General features: G+C 40.7%; 1 protein-coding gene across 4 annotated transcripts in view; it reads right to left on the reverse strand.

The window, feature by feature from the left end:
* klhl13 (kelch-like family member 13) overlaps positions 1-18,611 on the reverse strand; it is a 103,880-nt gene that overhangs the window by 78,315 nt on the left and 6,954 nt on the right. For 2 of the 4 annotated variants that reach the window (XM_036564732.1, XM_036564730.1), the window contains exon 2: positions 14,006-14,087. In XM_036564732.1, the coding sequence (XP_036420625.1) occupies positions 14,006-14,058 (53 nt within the window). In that variant the 5' untranslated portion in view covers positions 14,059-14,087. Of the gene's footprint in view, positions 1-13,993; positions 14,088-18,611 lie in introns of all 4 variants that reach the window. The other 2 variants (XM_036564731.1, XM_036564728.1) reach the window with 1 other exon arrangement.

Genomic DNA, 18,611 nt, shown 5'->3' on the forward strand with positions numbered 1-18,611 from the left:
GCCACTATTTTACCATCGTCAGCATTACATATAAAGACTCAGAAGACATGTTCAGATTCACTGGGGGTTGTAGAGAGTAGATAAAAAAGATCTCTTATATATAGACATCATGATTATTTCACATCAGACCACTCTGAATGACTCTGTTCACACCGCAACCTCCAAACATTGCAGAAATTATGGGGGGAAAAACAGAACAAAGAAAAGAAAACCACACACACACACACACACACACCACACACACACACACACACACACACACCACACACACACACACACACACACACACACACACACACACCACTACCCCACCGGAAGAAATTGTGTGGAGGGCGAGCGCAGTTTCAGGGTAGATTTGTTGCAGGTTTGGATCACATTCATTCCTGTTTCTCTCCGACATCCAATCCAGCACTTTCTGCTGATATCGGCTCGATAACGATACCTGATATGCCAGCTCTGTTACTAAATTACTAAATATGGTTATAATAATAGAGCTTACTCAATTGAACTAAAGTAAACAGAGAGAGAGAGAGAGAGAGAGAGAGAGAGAGAGAGAGAGAGAGAGAGAGAGAGAGAGAACATAACACATGCACACGTGCCTATTACATCCACTGGACACAGATGAATACAGAGATTCTACCCTCTGCTGGACATATAAGGCACTGAATGAACACATACACAGAGCCCTCCATCCGCTCACATTTAATGAAGTGCTAAATGTGTAGAGTGGTAGAGGAACATCTATTCATAGGAGTCTATTATTAGAGCTGATTAAGAGCAGACTGGGCTCCATAAAGGAGAAGAGAAAAGAAAGCAGCTAACAGAGACTGTGAATTTAGTCAAAACACTTCAGCTGCACACTTCTCAACGTGCCTGTCCATTCTGTTTCAGCGTGAGTCTGACCAACGTGAACAATCAATCTCATTTAGGCCCACTCCCATTTCTTCTTTTTACCCCTACCCCTTGTTTTCGAGTGTCACCCTAACCCCTTGGAACTGAGAATCTTGCCCTACGAAATGGGAACCTCAAATTAAAAAAACAAAACAAACAAACAAAAAAAAAAAAACAAAACAACAAATCGCTTCATTAACATGTTACTAGCACTGCTCTGTAGGCAACCCAGCCCGTCTTCAGTGATAGCAGAGAAGGGAAAAGTTCAGCAACCTCACTGCTGGGTTTTCGTGACATTTAGGGCATCATATGCTTTCAAAGAGGGGATAAGACAAATATTGATTATCGCCCACCCAATTTTCCTGTTCCACCTTAAATGGTGCAGCAGTTAGCTACATTCTGGAGCTTCAGGCTACAATATTGCTGGACTATTTAAGGTGGAACGGGAAAGTTGGCTAGCTAGCTACCGAGACATTAGCATGCTATTAGCGATTTTTTATGCTTGTTATGAAGAAAATGACCATAATACATTGAAATGACATTAAACTAAGATAATATGATGGTTATTGTTGTTTTTTAACGGAGAAAATTCTCACACTTGTGGGTTTATTTGGTCTCTCGCACAGCCTGTTTTTCTTTTTTTCTCATAACGCTCAGTTTGGAGTGAGCCTCTGAAAAACCTCCGTTTGGAGGGCCATGTAGCCCAACACTTCGAACTACCCCTATATCTCTACAAAAAGTGGGACACCCTAACCCTAGATGTGAACATGCAAAACACAGGGCTAAGGGCTAAGTGGTAGGGGTAAGGGGTGAAATGGGATTGGGCCTTAGTGTTTATTTGACCATCTTTCAGCTTGAAATATCTTTCGAACATGTCAACTAAAATCATGAAGCTCCCTCATATTGGAAAGGAATAACAGCAACGTTAGCAATTTCAGGAAAAGTGTTCTTTTAGTAATTATTATTTATTCATCTAATTAACTCTTAAGCAGTGACTGAAAGGGATCCCTATTCCCTCAGTGCTGCGCAGCAGTGAACTATTTTGTTTAGTGGTAAAAACCATTTGCATCAATGAATAAACCTGGACATTTTCTCATCATCATTCTGCGTCAGTTTTCACCAGTCACATTAAGTCAGCTGCTTAAGCAGGGCTGAAGTTACTCTAACTATTTTTAGCCGTAGATATGGAAATAATGTTAATGCAGAGGACAATGACGGGGGGAGGAAGTACAAAACATGACTAGGCTTCACATTTAGTTCCTGGTCCACAATTGCAGTAACCTACAGTTACAGTTCAGTGGATCTGCTGTATGATGAACAGCAGGCAGTAAACGAGTTCGGGTCTTTGTTTTTAACTGTACAGAGCCGCCGTTAGTTTCTTTTTCTTTTCACCCAAATGTCAAGAAAGTCTGATATGTTTTGTTTTCAGTGGCTCGGCAGCCACCGTTCATTTAATGTTCCTCTGTCTGCTGCTTCGTAATGAGTCTCACAACTTGGGTCACCTTTGCTAAATTGGCATTTGTGGCACCAATTACGTGAAAAATAAAGCATACTACATAGAAATCAAGAATATAAAGCAATTAGTTACCATAGTAAGCGCTAACACAGTGGCACTAGCAACAGTGTTGCCTTTTCACATTATAAATATGTTTTACTTGCTCCAAGAGAGATGCCGTCTCTCTAGATGATTACACAGCATGATTTCTTCTTTAAAAAAACACAGGCTGCTTCACTTCTCTTCATGTTTATCATATATGGCCACAAGAAAGGTTGTTAACCACCGTTGAAAAACTGAGTTAACCACAGCTGCGGTTGTTGGGTTTAGTCAGTAACCCTGACTTACTTGTTTCGTGAGACAGGCCCTGAGTGTTAAGCCTAAAACTAAAACAAAACCTACAAGCATCCAATTCTGCACATCTGTGATGTGCTTGACGCCACCAGACTATGGATACTATAATACATGAAATGACGAATATAAGCCTGGGTCATATGGCCAAAAATGCTATCACGATTAAAATTTTCATATCGTTCGATATCAATACATATATAGCGATGAACGTCAAATTGTTATTTCTTTCAAGTTTGAGGGCTGATTTTTGCTCCCGAGTGGTCAGTTTCTGTTTTAAACTATCCCTTATGGCCAGAACATGACAAACACTTGTCAAACAGTGGAACATTTCACAAATCTGTCATGGGACAGTGGAAGAAAGTTTCTGATGAGCTGTTTTTACCAGCTGCAAAAGCATGGCCACAATATTTTGTAATGTTCATAATTTAAGAAAGAAAACATTATTTTTAGCTGTCTGGTTACAAGTGCTAAACTGTTTAGTTTCTCAACAACATCAGCTTAATATGAACAGCAAACATTAGCTGGCCCGGTACGTCAGTGATGGATCACACCGCCTTACTGCCATCACTCCTACCACATCCATGTCAGAGCATATCGCAGTATTCAGACACCAGCTAGCGACGACTGGATTCTCTGTTCTATCGTAGTAGTTTAAGGGGTGAACCGCAGTATATCTGACGCTCGCTGTGTAAAAGCATTAACTGCAGTGTGATTCTCGCACCAGACAAACAGAGTCGTCCTTTTAGCTACGTTTAAACTGTAATCAGTGCTTTTTTGTCTTGTTTGATCTACAGTAACATCAATTCAGTCGTGCTGTGCGAGTGACACAGCACAGCTTCAAGGTAGCCAGCTGCTAAAAACAGCTTGTCTGGGACGCTGGCGTTCTCCCACTCTCCAGTGCCTCACACAGAGCATACTGAGTTTACTTTTGTTTAAATCAGTGCAGTGCTCTTTCACTTTTGTTGCCTGGGAATGCACTAATTCTAAAATATGACTAACACACAGCGCTGTAGTTGTGAGGAGCAGATGTGATTTAACGCTGCTAAAGCTTGTTAGGATGTTAGGATAAAAGTCAGTTCGCTGGCCAGTACAGTTATGCCACTTATGTCACTCAGGGCGTTTTCACACTTGGGCCGTTTCAGCGTCTGAAGTGGACTCAGACCGCTGAGTCATGGTTTCTTTTGCATATGTGAACAGGCCAAACGAACTCAGACCCCCCTAAACGGCCCCAAAAGGCCCCTCAAGGTGGTCTCAGTTCGGTTCGTTTGTAGTTCGTTTTTGTGGTTCGATTAATTTGTGCATTGTGAAAATAAAACGGCCCCAGTTCGCTTTAGCTTTGCTTTATGGTGAAGACCTCGATGCTCGCCGTACACACAGCCACAGTCTGCAGCACTTCAGCAGGTAAACAGACCAAGGATCATTATGAGGTTCTACTCAGGATACAGTCTGTCCGTGATCTGAGACAGACAGCAGCGCTGACTTATTAAAGCGATCAGATGCGAGAGCTCGCGTGATTTTACCGTGTTAAAGGCTCGAGCTGGGCACGCAACGCAATTCTCAGCGGCCCACTTGGCGAGCGCTGTGCACACCGTGAGTGCTGTGAAAGGGGTCCGAGTTCTCATGGAGCTGTGGTCTGAACAAGAAGTGGTCTGAGATCTCAATGGACCAGAAAGAAGACTGAGTCCTCTTTATAGTTCACTTACATTGTGAACACAAAAAGAACTGAGGTCACTTGCAGTTGGTTCCCTTCCAGGTTCACTTTAACAGAACTCAGTTCGGTTCTTTTAAAACGAACTATATGTGAAAACACTGTCACACTTGGTCCCAGGAGAACAGATCGCCGATCGCTCCACTCAAACAGGGAATATATAACTCCTTGTTTCAGATGTTGCTAAAGTATATTTGGCAACTCTTTTCATTCCTTGTCCCCCTCCCCCCAATCATGTCGAAAAAACACAGAAGTGCGCCCCCTTGTGGCGACAGCAGAGTAGTGTCACTTTCCTTGCAGTAGAAAACGCCACCAGGGCAGTCACTAAACATGGAAGTGTGAGAATGCTCTATTATATCGAACATGTCTTATTCAGAAAGCGCGATACTTATTGTTATGGTTTATCGTGCAGCCCTAAACGAATGTTACAAATTCAAGTCATCATCGCATTAGCAAGACCGTCATGAGGTTAAACAGATGATGTCAGAACAGGTAAACAAACCCCTAAAGTGGGCAATGGGAAACCTGGAAGGATAATTTCCAGACAGAAGGAACAGCTTTTAAAAGTCTGGACTATTTTGATCTCTCATGGATACGAACAGTCAGAGCCGGTACACATGTTAAAATGTGTTGATCATTACGAACTAAAAAGAATTCTAAATCTTAGCCATCATATTCCGCTTCTGAAACACTGTGTTAGCCTGTACGACACGGAGCCGGTAAATACAGACGCGAATCAAAAGCAAAAGTACATCCAGTCTCATTAGAGAGGGCCTGAGTTTGACAGAAGAGCCGGACATGAAAGAGCTAAAGAAATCAAACAGGATTTCCTTACATCTCACACAGCTTTATAACCACTGCTGTCTATGTGAAATTGGAATTGCACTAAAAATGGTCCAGCAATGCACAAAAACTTGCACACACACACACACACACACACACACACACACACACACACACACACACACTTGTTATAACAGTGCTGCAAAGGAAATGAGACAGAACGACGTGTTGGGGTAACACGGCAGCACGTTGGGTGACTTTGAGCGTATTTTTGGCAGGGCTCAAAGAAAATCCACAATTAATCCGCATTTGTCATTTTCAAAGCGGTTCAGCAGCGGAGGAAAGAGGGAGGTAAAAAGGGAGAGAGTGAGAGAAAGACAGAGAGAGGGAGCGGGAGAGAGGAACTCACTCAAAGCGCTTAAGTACTTAAGGAGGGGGAAAAGTATTCCATCAACAGTACAGCATGAGTAGCGCAAAACAGATGAACGAGAGGAATGAGGGATAAAAAGAAGAGTGAAGGGGCAAAAGTATGATAGAAGGTGAGAAAGATAGAGATCTCATGTTGTCATAGTACTGGTAATGAGACTCAGCATCCAAAATCAACACCAGCAGCCTGCAGCTCTGATAGAAGAGTACAAATTAGCTGGAAGTAAAGCCAAAACGCAAAACATGCTTCTTATAATATTATCACTGTCTTTATCAGTCCGAGGCAAGAAAACCTTCTATCTAAAGTTAAGCATTAACAGTTAAGTGGCCAACAACGAGTGAAAGATGAATTAGCATGGTCTCACTCGTATAGAGCTAATTCTGCCCCATTATTAAACTCCACCATTATCACCTTTTTAAATATTAACATTAGCATTTGGTTGAAATATGAATGTAAAGGGCTCCGACCATGAAACAGTGTTTAAGTTTTAAAACATAACGTTCACTCCTCAGTCCATAAAGTTGGCTTCTGTAATGTCCCACGTAGAGATGGGACCCATCCTATCCTATCCTACAGTTAGTCACGTGAGTTTTCTGTTGTGGCCGCCATATTTGGGACCAATTCCTGGCGTTGCTGCTCCACACGAACGTAACTAAAGGTGAAAGATGGCTAAAATTACTCTCCTTACTTTGGAAGAGAAAAAACGTTACCTCAACAAAGTTGATAAAATAGGCTGCGATCCTTATACAGTTTCCCCTGAACTCCTGGTCCCACTTAAACTGGTGGAAAGCTACCAAATTCATGTTTTCCTGACTTATTTATCTCATACACAACCCGTCTCCCTATTGTGGAGTTTCTCAAAGTATTTAAAAGCACAGAAGCCCACCAGCTCTTCACGTCAGGGTGGGTAAAGGATCCCATGGTGTTGCAGAAAGAGGAGAAAACACTCATCATATGAAGGGTAAGGCCACATCAGCTAATTAACACAGTGGCGAACAATGCTAGCCTTTAGATAGCTTTCGCTAATATTAACAGCTGAGAGATAAACAGTCGTAGCGGAGCTGCAAACAGCCGGTATAACTTTACTCTCTGTTTCTGGAGATTTAAAGGACGTTTGAATGGAGAAACATAAACGTTAAATATCAGACTGAATGTCGAGGGTCGGAAAACGACGTCGTGTTTGGACAGACGTGATTTTCTAAGTTTGCTAGTTCAGCTCCAGTCCTGCAACCCCTGCCCTGCATAACTGTGGTTTCCCTGGTTAAAATACCTGATATTATTAGCTAATTAATCCCTGTTTGAGCTGAACGAGGTGTGAACAGCAGCGAGAAACACTAAACTATACAGTGCAGCGGCTTCAAGCCTGGAGTTTGAAAACACTGAATTAAAGGTCTGTGTGGTGTAGTCATTCTCTGCTCCTGTCGCATCTTGCAGGTTAATCATTCACAAAGCACAGCAAATTGAAGGCATCACACTAGCGCAGTCACTCCCTGATTCGGTCCTTAAAATGACAGCGACTATACAGTGTGACGTCACTTGAGATGCGAGAATATCGGTATCGGGACAGATATTGAAGTCATTCACTTGTTGGATTCCATATATTCCAGTCCGCAGCTTGCGATGGACCATGAACCTGCCGTGATGTAACATAACATAACATGAAACATCACCAATCCATATTCCATTCCACATCTTACTATGAACCGCGGCAACTTCAGTCTGTAACTGAATGAGAAAATAACATTAGCTGTCGGTTTGACTAAAATGTTGGTTTGGAGATATTTCAGTCTGGAAACACCCGAAAAGCAAGACCGCTACTTGTAATGTGTGTAAAGCCGGCGTGCCGAGGGGTGGAAGTACGGCTGTGTCGTACAATACAACCAGTTTAATCACCTGCAGAGGTTTCAAGTGAAAGAGTACCAGGAGTTAATGTTGGCTAACAGACTAGAGGACACCACCAGGCAGCGACTCTCGCTGATGCTTTTCAGAAACGTGATAAACTTCTAGCAGACAACCCAAAGGCTAAAGGGATCGCAGAGAATTTGCTTACCTTCATTATACTTGATGACCAACTGCTATCTATAGAGGAAAATGTCGGATTTAGCAGCCTGTTGGAGCAATTAGAGCCCAGGTATCATCTGCATCCAGAAAATACCTTTCAGAGACTCCTATACATGAACTGTACAACCGAGTGTCGTCAGTTAGCGGTGCAGTTAGATGATGTTAAAACTATGAACTTCACAACTGATATTTGGACCTCAGATGTGAGCTGAGTGTCTCTTATGTCTCACTGTACTCTGGGTGGACTCAAACATATGCACTACAGAGTCCGGTACGTCAGGTGAAAAAGTGCAGAGGGTCACACACTAGCAGTTCAACTACAGCCTTCATTGCAGATTTGCTTAGTGATTGACAGATTAAACACCTTAAACACAACCTTAAACACAATACCAACAATAATAATGATCATCTTAAAGTAAAAAGAGCTCTTGTATCGGAATCTGTATCGGTATCAGCAGTTGCGTATCTGAATCAGATCGGAAGTGAAAAAAAAATCTGGATTGGTCCATCACTAGTCCTAAGAAACAATGTTTTGCATATCCACCTATTCAGCCTACAGCAGTTTAGCCCCGCCCATTCATACTGAAGTTATAAGAAGTGTTTCAGTTCTGAGTGCTTTCTGAATGAAGTACAATACAGGACAATTAATTAAAAGTCAGAATTTATTATACAGTGATTTAAAAAGATTCATCTAATTTCAAAGCACCACATTTTTACAACCTAGGAACCAATCACATACCAATTGAAAGAGGGGGTCATATAGTTTCTGACTGTCAGCATGGCAGTGAACCTCCAACAACTCAGAGCATTTGTCGTTGGTACCAACAGTTCCAAGAAAAAGGTCACCGGCATCACCAGATCTCGTAACATGTGACTTTATTTGTGGGGATACGATAAGGATTCTGTTTATGTGCCACTCCCAACAACACTGGATGATCTCCGAAATTGCACTGATAGAGCCGTGAGTGCAGCGACACCTGACATGCTCAATCGAGTATGGGATGAATCTGACTATGGCATTGATGTCGTACAGCTGGAGGAGGATCATACTGAGGACTTTAAAAATTACATAAACTCTTTGCTCACTTAAACCATTTACAATTTACATTGTTCTGTAATGATTTACAAGTAAAATATATAATTTTGAAACTGGATGAATCTTTTCAATCACCCTATATAACAGTCTTAAAGGCACAGTAACAAACACAGTCTAATTCTACAGGATAGAGAGAGGTTGGAAAATGGTCATGTTAAAAGGAATTATGACCATTTTGGTACATAAAACCACACAATGGTTATAAAGGTACCTCAAGGAAAAATACCCATTGTAGGATATGGGTCCCAGTGCTACCATGTTGTACACAAAAACAAAAAGAGCCACAGGTAAGTTTACATAAAAGTGAAAAGTTAGACTTGTGGCGAGGGCTGAAAGATTTAGGAAGCATATCTAACTGCGATACTTCTGACCAATAATGTGAATGTGATTTAATTGCAATTATATTCTATAAATCAAGCTCCAGGCCTTTTTTCTTCACCATGAAGACCAAAACAATCATTTTTTTCAGACTTGAGGCCTGGACTCTGAATGCAGTGTGACTGCCAGCTCATAAGTGCTGCATTATTAGGTTAAATTTCCTCACTTTGTAAACTGTAGAATTAAAACTTAAACATTTATAAAAAAGGAGTGTGAAAGAAAACGTCAACAACGACGATGACAACACAGACAACAACTTACTATTTACTCACAGATTCTTCACCCAGGGGAGGAATTAAGCCTTGAAAGTAAATTAAACCTAATAAAAAGATACCACAGACCAACAGTCCACCACCAAAATAGACTGGTAACGAGACTAAACTGCCTCTCACACTGTTCAGCAGACCTGTGTACATGCAGAGTTTATTCTCCGGAGGTTACATAACATGAATTCTAACAGAAAAGCCCATAATCAACCAGACAGAGGGGCAGAGATTGACTCATACACTCTACATACAGCCAGTAAGTAAAACATAGCAATAAATTTCATATATAAATCAATCTTTCGCCTGTTTGGCAGTCACTTAACCTCATAAATATGCACACAAATCAACAGCAACACGCAACAGCGCAGTACAGCCACTTTCATTAGCTAAAGGCTAACAGCAGCGTTTGTCTCATCAATATTAATATCATAAAAGACTCTTTTCAGTTACATCACCGTCATTTATTATACAGCTATTTCTTTTCTCTGAATATCAGTAGAAGTATTACACATAACAGCAACACACTACTTTAGAAGAGGCCCTTTAAACTGATCCAGGAACAGTAAAACACTGTACACAGTATTTTACACAGTAAATTGCTGTCTTCGATATCTAAACCGTCATTCATAGTGTTTTGATGTGAAATGTGCATTTTCAGAGAAACATACTGAGTCAGTGGTGGTGATAGGAACCAGGAGTCATAATATCCACAACACAAATATAGCTGTTTAATTAACTATCCAAAACCACCAGTGAACCTACACGTGTCTGAATTTCTATATTTAATATGGATGATAATAAAATCTTTCAGGAACTGTTCTTCCTTACAGCTTCCTGCATATCCATGGATTAAAAAAAAAAAAATATGATGTGATGCAGCTTTTCAGAGGCATTAAACTGCAGATATCTGGCTCCCATCACTGCCACAGTGAATAAGTCTGATTCAGTGAGTTTCTCTAGAACAGGAGTGTCATATCAAACCTCTTTGGACAATGTTGTTTACATTTTAAGGACTTATTCATGTAAAGCATTGGAGAACGAAACAGTGGAATTCCGCTTTGACCCTTGGAATCAGTTCTGGGTTATCATATTAGAATTCAATATCACAGTATTTTCCAAATATTTCTATAGTTTCATGGTATTAAATATGTATGTAAGTTTGCAGCGAGTTCTGTTTTATCAGCAATACTTTCCCATTGGATGCAAGCTGTAAATGCCCGTGTCAGCATTATGTGCACCTTAAAGCAGCTAAATTCACTAATTAGAAGGGCTGTCTGGACACTTTGAACACATAAGTTTGGTTTGCTGTACAGGGAATAAGCCCATTCCTGAACTACACAGCATTCTGAATGAAGACATTGAAAAAAATGAAAGAAAAATATAGACGTAATCCTGTCTAGGAAATCGACTTTTAGCGAAAAGCAACAACAGTATATTAGTGATCCATCGCCCAGCCCTGCTGTAAAATCTGTTATCTCCAACATATAAGCATGAGTTAACTCCATATGAATTATTTCTCCCTCTTTCCTTTAGAGAAGTATACATTTTGATTATGATGTTGATAATATGAATTACTGTTGTGTGTACAGCCTCGATTCGCAGAGAGAAAAAACATCTTTTCACATTCTGGCCATGTTTGTGATTCTTGACTCAAACAAACAGAAAAAGTCTGACATGCAGACTTAACCCTTTTAATACAGAATAGAAACTGAGTATAATGTACTGATTATGTAATTAATAATGTGAATAAATATGAAGCATAATGTATCGAATGTACAGCAAAACAATAACTGAGGAAACTGTTGCCATAGTAACTGTGACAGCAGTAGCAGATGCACTGCGGTATTAAATATCTTTCAGAGAAAACCAAAAAGCGCTTCAATTGGTGAGATAAAAAGTTTATCTAGCAGTGCTGAATCATTATTCCAGAAATTTCTCTTTTTTAATTATTCTCTCTTTCACAAACTCTGTGTTATGGCACTGTGGCAACTATTGCTTAGCAACCTCTCAGAGACAACCAGCAAAACCACATCAGGGGACACACACACACACAAACACACACACACAGAAAGAAGATTTGCTTTTAAATGATGTAAGGGGGAGACAGAGACAGAGAGAGAGAGAGAGAGAGAGAGAGAGAGAGAGTAAATGAATAAAGTGGGAGCACAAGAAAAAAATAGAGAGATGACAATGAGAAATAAGAGCAAGAGAAAAAGAGAGAAAAAAAAAAATCAACAAACAAGAGAGAAATAGAAAAACAGAGACAGAGATAGAGAGATAGAGAGAAACAGAGAGAGAGAAAGAAGAAGAAACAAAATCAAGAGAACAAAACAGAGAAAGAGAACAATGGAGAAAGGACAACAGTGGAATCTACCCAGAGTGAGAAAATAGCAGCTGAGTGCAGCCAGAGACGCCCTAATATCACAGAGCCCACTTCAAACTTCAGACCATCAAATCCTGTGTGTGTTTTCTATACAACTCTCCTTACTGACCATTCAGATCAGAGCAGTTACACAGAACCTTCCAGAACACACACACACACACACACACACACACACACACACACACCACACACACACCACACACACACACTCCCTAATGCACAGATATAAATAATCCAACATAGACACACACACATCCCTCCCTCAAGGGTCTGAGTCACCACTTCAAAAAGAAACACACACACACACACACACACACACACACACACACACACACACACACACACACACACACACACACACACACACCCCCAATATCACACACAAACACAGTGATCCAGCACTCGAGTGCATCTTGAGAAGCTATGAAGCATAAACAGTAATCAGTGCCTTTAAAATCAATTCATTTAGGCCTTTATTAAAGAACCGCCTTTGTTTTGCCTCATGATGAGGATCAGCAGCTGAAGTGCTTTTCTCCAACACTACAGCATCAACCAAGCTTAAGTTGGCTTCCTATTTGCCAGCTTCTTATCTGAATTTTCCATCACACTTTAAAATGGTGCAGGAGTTACATTCTGGCGCCTTAGGCTTCGTACAGCTGCACTATTTAAGGTGGAACCGAAACTTTGAATGAAAAGCTAACTTTAGCTTCGGACATCATCACGGCAAAACAACTAATGAAGACGTGCTTTAAAAAACTGCATTCTATACTGTCCATTTAACTGTGGTGCAGTGACAGTCTAGAACAGTATGAATGGGGAAAATGTTCTAGAACCGTATGAATGGAGGAATAACGTTGTGCCAGTCACCTGATCCGTGCATACCGACAAAAGTTGCAAGAGAGGGCAGGAAGGCAGCACCCAACCTCGCATGTTGACTAAAGCCGCGAGTGACAGTGGGAGGAGGACAGCAGCCACGAGAGACGTGAGGACAGCTCTCGAGTCCCAAATCCCGCCTCATGTGCCGCAGCGAGGCTACTAGACAATGCCTGATGTTCAATCCTGGTGGCCAAGCTGCTGAGTGGGGATGGTGCCGGGGAGGCGGAGCTCTCATTCACTTTCTCTCTCTTTTCCCACTCCACACTTTAAAAAGGTGCCAACGCTGCCGAAGCCTAACCAGGACCGGTTGGTTCTCATTACCGGGCAGCGGCACACCTGAGCCGAGAGGAAAGGAGGGCATGTTGCTCCTGCAGCTCGGCCATCAAGACTGAACGTCAGGCCTCGCGACAGCACAGTAGTTGGGGCCCGTAGGCGGGGTTTTGAGAACAAATGAACCAGAGTAAATGGGGAGAGAACGTTTTAGAACAGCGTGAAAGAGGAATAACACCGTAACACAACAACATGAATTAGGGAGACAACTACAGAAAATGGTGAAGAGGGAGAGAGTCTTCTAGAAGCCCACGAGGAGGGGTGGAATGCCTTTAATGGGGAGAACATTGTACAGCAATATGAATTGGGGAGACCCTTGTAGAACATGGTGAATGACGGGGTGAGTTACTGTAGAACACTGAATAGGGAGAACACACTACAGCGTTATGAACCGGGGACACCATTCTGGAACATGGTGAATGGGGTGGAAGTAGAACACTGAATACGGAGAACACTGCAGAACGATATGAATTGGAAAGACCGTTCTAGAGCAGGGTAAACAGAGCAGGAACGTTTTAGAAAAATCTGAATGGGGAGAACTTTCCCATTCATTTTTTTCTAAAAATGTTCTAGAATGGTGTGAATGGAGAACAATATGAATTGAAGAGAGTGTTCTAGAAAAGCAGGAATGGAGCAAGAACATTTTAGAAAAAAAAATGTAATGGGGGGGAACATTCTAGAACAGGGTAAATGAGCAGAGAATGTTCTGTAAAAGTGCAACCTGGAAGACTGGAAGACTGGAATAAACATTCTAGAAATACACACACAACTCAGCATTTCTGGTTGGTTGGCGTGTTCTGGCCTCATGTACGCATGGTTATACGTTCTTCTGTGGTCCTCATTACGTGTACAGTATGCAGAGTGTGTGTGTGTCAGTGTAGGAGCAAGTTTGTATACATGTGTATGTGTGGAAAAGAGGGAGAGAAGCAGAAAAAAAGCACATACATTGCACAGTACCTGTCGTGCAGCCCCATGGACATGGTGTCTCCTCGATGCACAGGGTAGTCCATGCTGCCCGCGCACTCAACCACAGGGACCTCTACAACACAGAGAGAAGAACACTGCTGAGCATGTGCAGAAATGACCAAATATATGCTCAACACTGTTACAATGACACAGAACTGACTTCTGCCATTTTCATACCGGTACCACAAATTTTCATTTCAATCTGATACAAAAAATACACCAAGGCTAATATCCTGATATCAATACATCTAAAAGGGTTTTTTGGGGGCTTTTTACAGTGAAAACTAGTAAAATGTGGGTATTAAAAACGAAGTGAAAGACTTCGTATTTAGTTTTAAATAAACTGGCGTATATCATCAAATGATCTGTCACTGCAAAGCACTGCGTCTCACGTGTGTCTGTGCCTGTGCGTTCGAGAAGCTGAGGAAGGAAAAACAGCTTCTAACCTAAAACATGTATTTGCTATAATCAGTTTATTATCTTTTGTTTTTCACCTTCAGTTGAATATTCCCATATCTAACGTTTGCAAACAGTTTTCTAGTCTAATAGGTAAGAGTGTAGCAACACAATCCATCATATTACATTGTTCAATACAAACCTTTCAATTCAATACACACATATTAAACAATACTTTCTACAGACTGGAGCAAACAAAGCACACATTTTAATACTGATTACACTGCATGAACATTAATAAAAATTAAACTAGCCAGCCCACAATGAGGACAAACCCCTCCCTCCTAAGAGAATAATGCTTCCTCATCACCTCAAAATCAAGAGCAGGGATGACGAGCGCAGTTTTATAATAAAGTCACAAACTAAAACATCGACATAAGGCAGATTTTCAAGCACTCCTCATTTCTGTTGGATCAAAAAATGTACTGAATGGAAGCATCCCAGTATCGTATCGAACCAAATTAGGAAATCAAGGGTGACACCCCAGCTAACAGACATTTCAGGCCACAGATTTTACAGATAATCTGTCCATTTTAAGAAATATTTTGGCAATAAATAAATAAATAAATAAATAAAAAGTTAAAAAAATAATAATAATAAAATCAATACAATCTGCACCCCCTTACCCCAAAATGTAGTCATCAGTCTGAAATTTGCTTAAATCCCTGGAGTTTTTAAACACTGTGTCCACTCACTGTCCACTCTATAGACACTCCTACCTTGTCAGTTCACCTTGTAGATGTAAAATCAGAGACGATAGCTCATCTGCTGCTGCACAGTTTGTGTTAGTCATCCTCTAGTCCTTCATCAGAGGTCACAGGATGCTGCCCACAGGACGCTGTTGGCTGGATATTTTTGGTTGGTGGACTATTCTCAGTCCAGCAGTGACACTGAGGCAGCACTGCTGTGTCTGATTCACTCAGACCAGCGCAACACACACTAACACACCACCACCACCACCACCACCACATCAGTGTCACTGCAGTGCTGAGAATGATCCACCACCCAAATAGTACCTGCTTTGTGAGGGTCCACGGGGGTCCTGACCACTGAAGAACAGGGTGAAAGGGGGCTAACAAAGTATGCAGAGAAAGAGATGGACTACAGTCTGTAACTGTAGAACTACAAAGTGACCCAATATAGTAAGTGGAGTTGATAAAATGAAACAAGGAGGTTAAGCCCGGCCCCATGAGCAGGGACTATAATGAGAGGCCAAACACTGCCCCTGGAGATCTACCGTCCAGCAGAGTTTCCTGCTGACCCCACTCTGCCCTGACCCATAGCCAGGTGTGACTTAAATCAGGGTCAGAACCAAAGCAGATCTAACCAAAAACACACACAAGCACTTCAATCTCTGAAACTTAAGAAAAACTGAAAACAGAAAGAACATTAGAACTGTTTAGAAGTGTTTCATTGAAAATTAACTCGAACACTTTCTTCCCCTGCCCAGCTCCTCTCTCATTTGCGGAGGCCTGACAGCGTATGGCATTTCTATTAATATTTTGCTGCTCATATTTTGGGGCGTTGTCCACCATCTGCGAGTTGGAGAACGCTGCTGAGTTACATGACCCAGGGTTCACCACAGGGAGGGATGGAGAGAGACAGAGTGAATAAGAAGACTGAAAAAGTGCAGGAAAAGACGAAGTGATAAATACTGAGAGAAGAAAATCTCTAGAAAGCCGTCTAAAGCCCAGAGATCTTCAATTTCTGACTAGGGCTCGACCAACACATTTGCTGGCTGATAATATCGGCCACTAATGATAACCCACAGTTCATTGGTAATGATGATTTTCGGTCACAGAATCACCAGGATTCAGATCAGTGATCTCCAGATGACAGGACAAGTGCTTTTTAACAGGGAACCCAATAAAAGGCATGTTCTATTTAACTATAACATCACACAATACAGACTAAATTAGTGGACCTGAACACAAAACACCACAGTGCTTAAAATACTAAAAACATGTAGAATGTTTCCACACCTGACCATTACCATTAGAATAATGCTGTAACACTTTTCTAAGTTGGGTCTAGGCCTGGGCGATCTTAAAATAATTAACAAAATATTTGTTTAAAATATAAATAAATAAATAAATAAAAAAAAAACATGCAATAATCAATAATATCGATCATCGACAAAAAACTACTACTTTAGAATCAAAGAGGAAGCAGCCGAATGTGTCACCAAGGTAATTCATATGAAGAAACACAGAGTGCTTGGAACTACACTACTAAACGTCCAAACATAGTGAATTAAAGAAATTGTTTTGGAAAAACAACAACAACAACAACAACAACAACAACAACAACAACAAGTTAGTTTTGCACTGATGCTACCAGGCTAATGTGGCTAACAACTAATGGAAGGCCTGGGCGATATCAAAAAATAAACAATCATTTTTGGAAAAAAATATTTATAATTACTTATGTTGCCCTACGCCACTCCCATGTCGACTGATTCTAATATTAACTGATGTAATGAAAATATTTAATGAAAATCACACACAAATACATTTTCAACTTTTCCACAAGCTTTTGTTAAAGTTCTGACTAAGAGACTTCAGTGAGATCCCACTGGTGTGGATTTATGATTTTTTTTTCCCCCATTAATGAACACAAATGCATGTTGTAGCTCCCCCTTGTGGAGAAGCTTCGAACTGTCAACTGTACCCAGGTAAATGAATGAGTTCCGAAGTCATTTCCATGTGTTTTCCGTGGGGAAAAAAAAAAGAAAGTTGATTGAAAGAAAACTGTTCTCCATCATCATAGCAGAGATGCTCCAAAATTCAGCTAGAGACGCCTGTGGGAAACCATGGAGGATTATATTTTCATAATTTACAATCTGAACCATCGAGCTGTACAGAAAATGCTGAAAACGATATGATGCAGTCGCCCCAGCAGAGAGACAGCAGAACTTACTGTACTGTAGCCTGAAGGATTATTAATGCCCCAAAATAACCCATTCTTTTAAAACATGTTAAAACAGCGTGTCCCAAAAAAATTGACATCATTTCGTAGTCTAATAACAGCCAATTCTCCCTTAAATGATCTCAAATTTTAACAAAATGTGTAAAAACTAACTGAGTTTAATTTTTAATGTTTTTTTTTTCAGGTTGAAGAACAGCGTTCATTAGAAATGAAAAGGCATTTTGTGTGTTAGAACATGCTCGAACACAGTCAAACGAGAGTGTGCAGCGTGCATTTTCGAGAAAATTCAATAAAAATGCACCAACTGGAAAGCAGATTTGGACATGGCACCAAAAATTCAAAGAGGAAGGCTGTCTGTGCAGCGCAAAGGGATCTGGACGACCACCAGTATCGGAAGATATTACATTTGTGCAGCTTTGTGAAATCGGTTATAAAATCTACATCCCTCTGAATTTCTTGTTCGAATTTTGATAAATAAATCTTGTATTGTTCAACATGAAGCCTATTTAATTTCGTCTGCCCACGACATGTAGTTACTCAGATATTCACATCTCAAATGATGTCAATTTTTTTGGGACACCCTGTACATTACATTACATTACATTACATACTATTTAATATTATAGAGCTGTTTAGAATTAAATTAATCCTCTCTATTAGTCCTGTCAGTTTTTCTTTCCCAACAATGCCTTTCAAGCTTGGTCAATGGCTTACTTGTCCATCACCCAGTATTCGATTACATCAACCAGGCCAACACCCCTTCAAATTATGCTAACTCCAAACCTAAATCATCACACAACTGCCTTAAACCATGTCACGCTTTCAAGTAATCTCTACACTTGCTTATGTGGTTTCTGACACTGTACAACCTGCTGTTCTCTATGAACATGAATGAAAGTACATCCCATACAGCCATGTGCAAAAGTTTAGACACCCGTTGGTCAAATGACATTTTATATTGATTTTCTCAGTGAACATAAGTTAACACACCCTCTACTGATACCACACGTCTGCACATTTTAGTGTTACTGTTCATTTACTGAATTTAACATACTGGAAGAAATAAAACAAAATGTGGCCTGGGCTGAACAGAAATGAACAGCAAATACATAGAAATTGCACACTGAATGTGCATTCCCTTATATTCACATAGGAAAAAGAAGCATCATGTTGTTTGATCGGTGGTGTTAAAACTTTTACATGTGACTAAATC

Source organism: Colossoma macropomum, unplaced genomic scaffold (genome assembly GCF_904425465.1).
Source record: "Colossoma macropomum unplaced genomic scaffold, Colossoma_macropomum, whole genome shotgun sequence".
NCBI classification, from domain to species: Eukaryota; Metazoa; Chordata; class Actinopteri; order Characiformes; family Serrasalmidae; genus Colossoma; species Colossoma macropomum.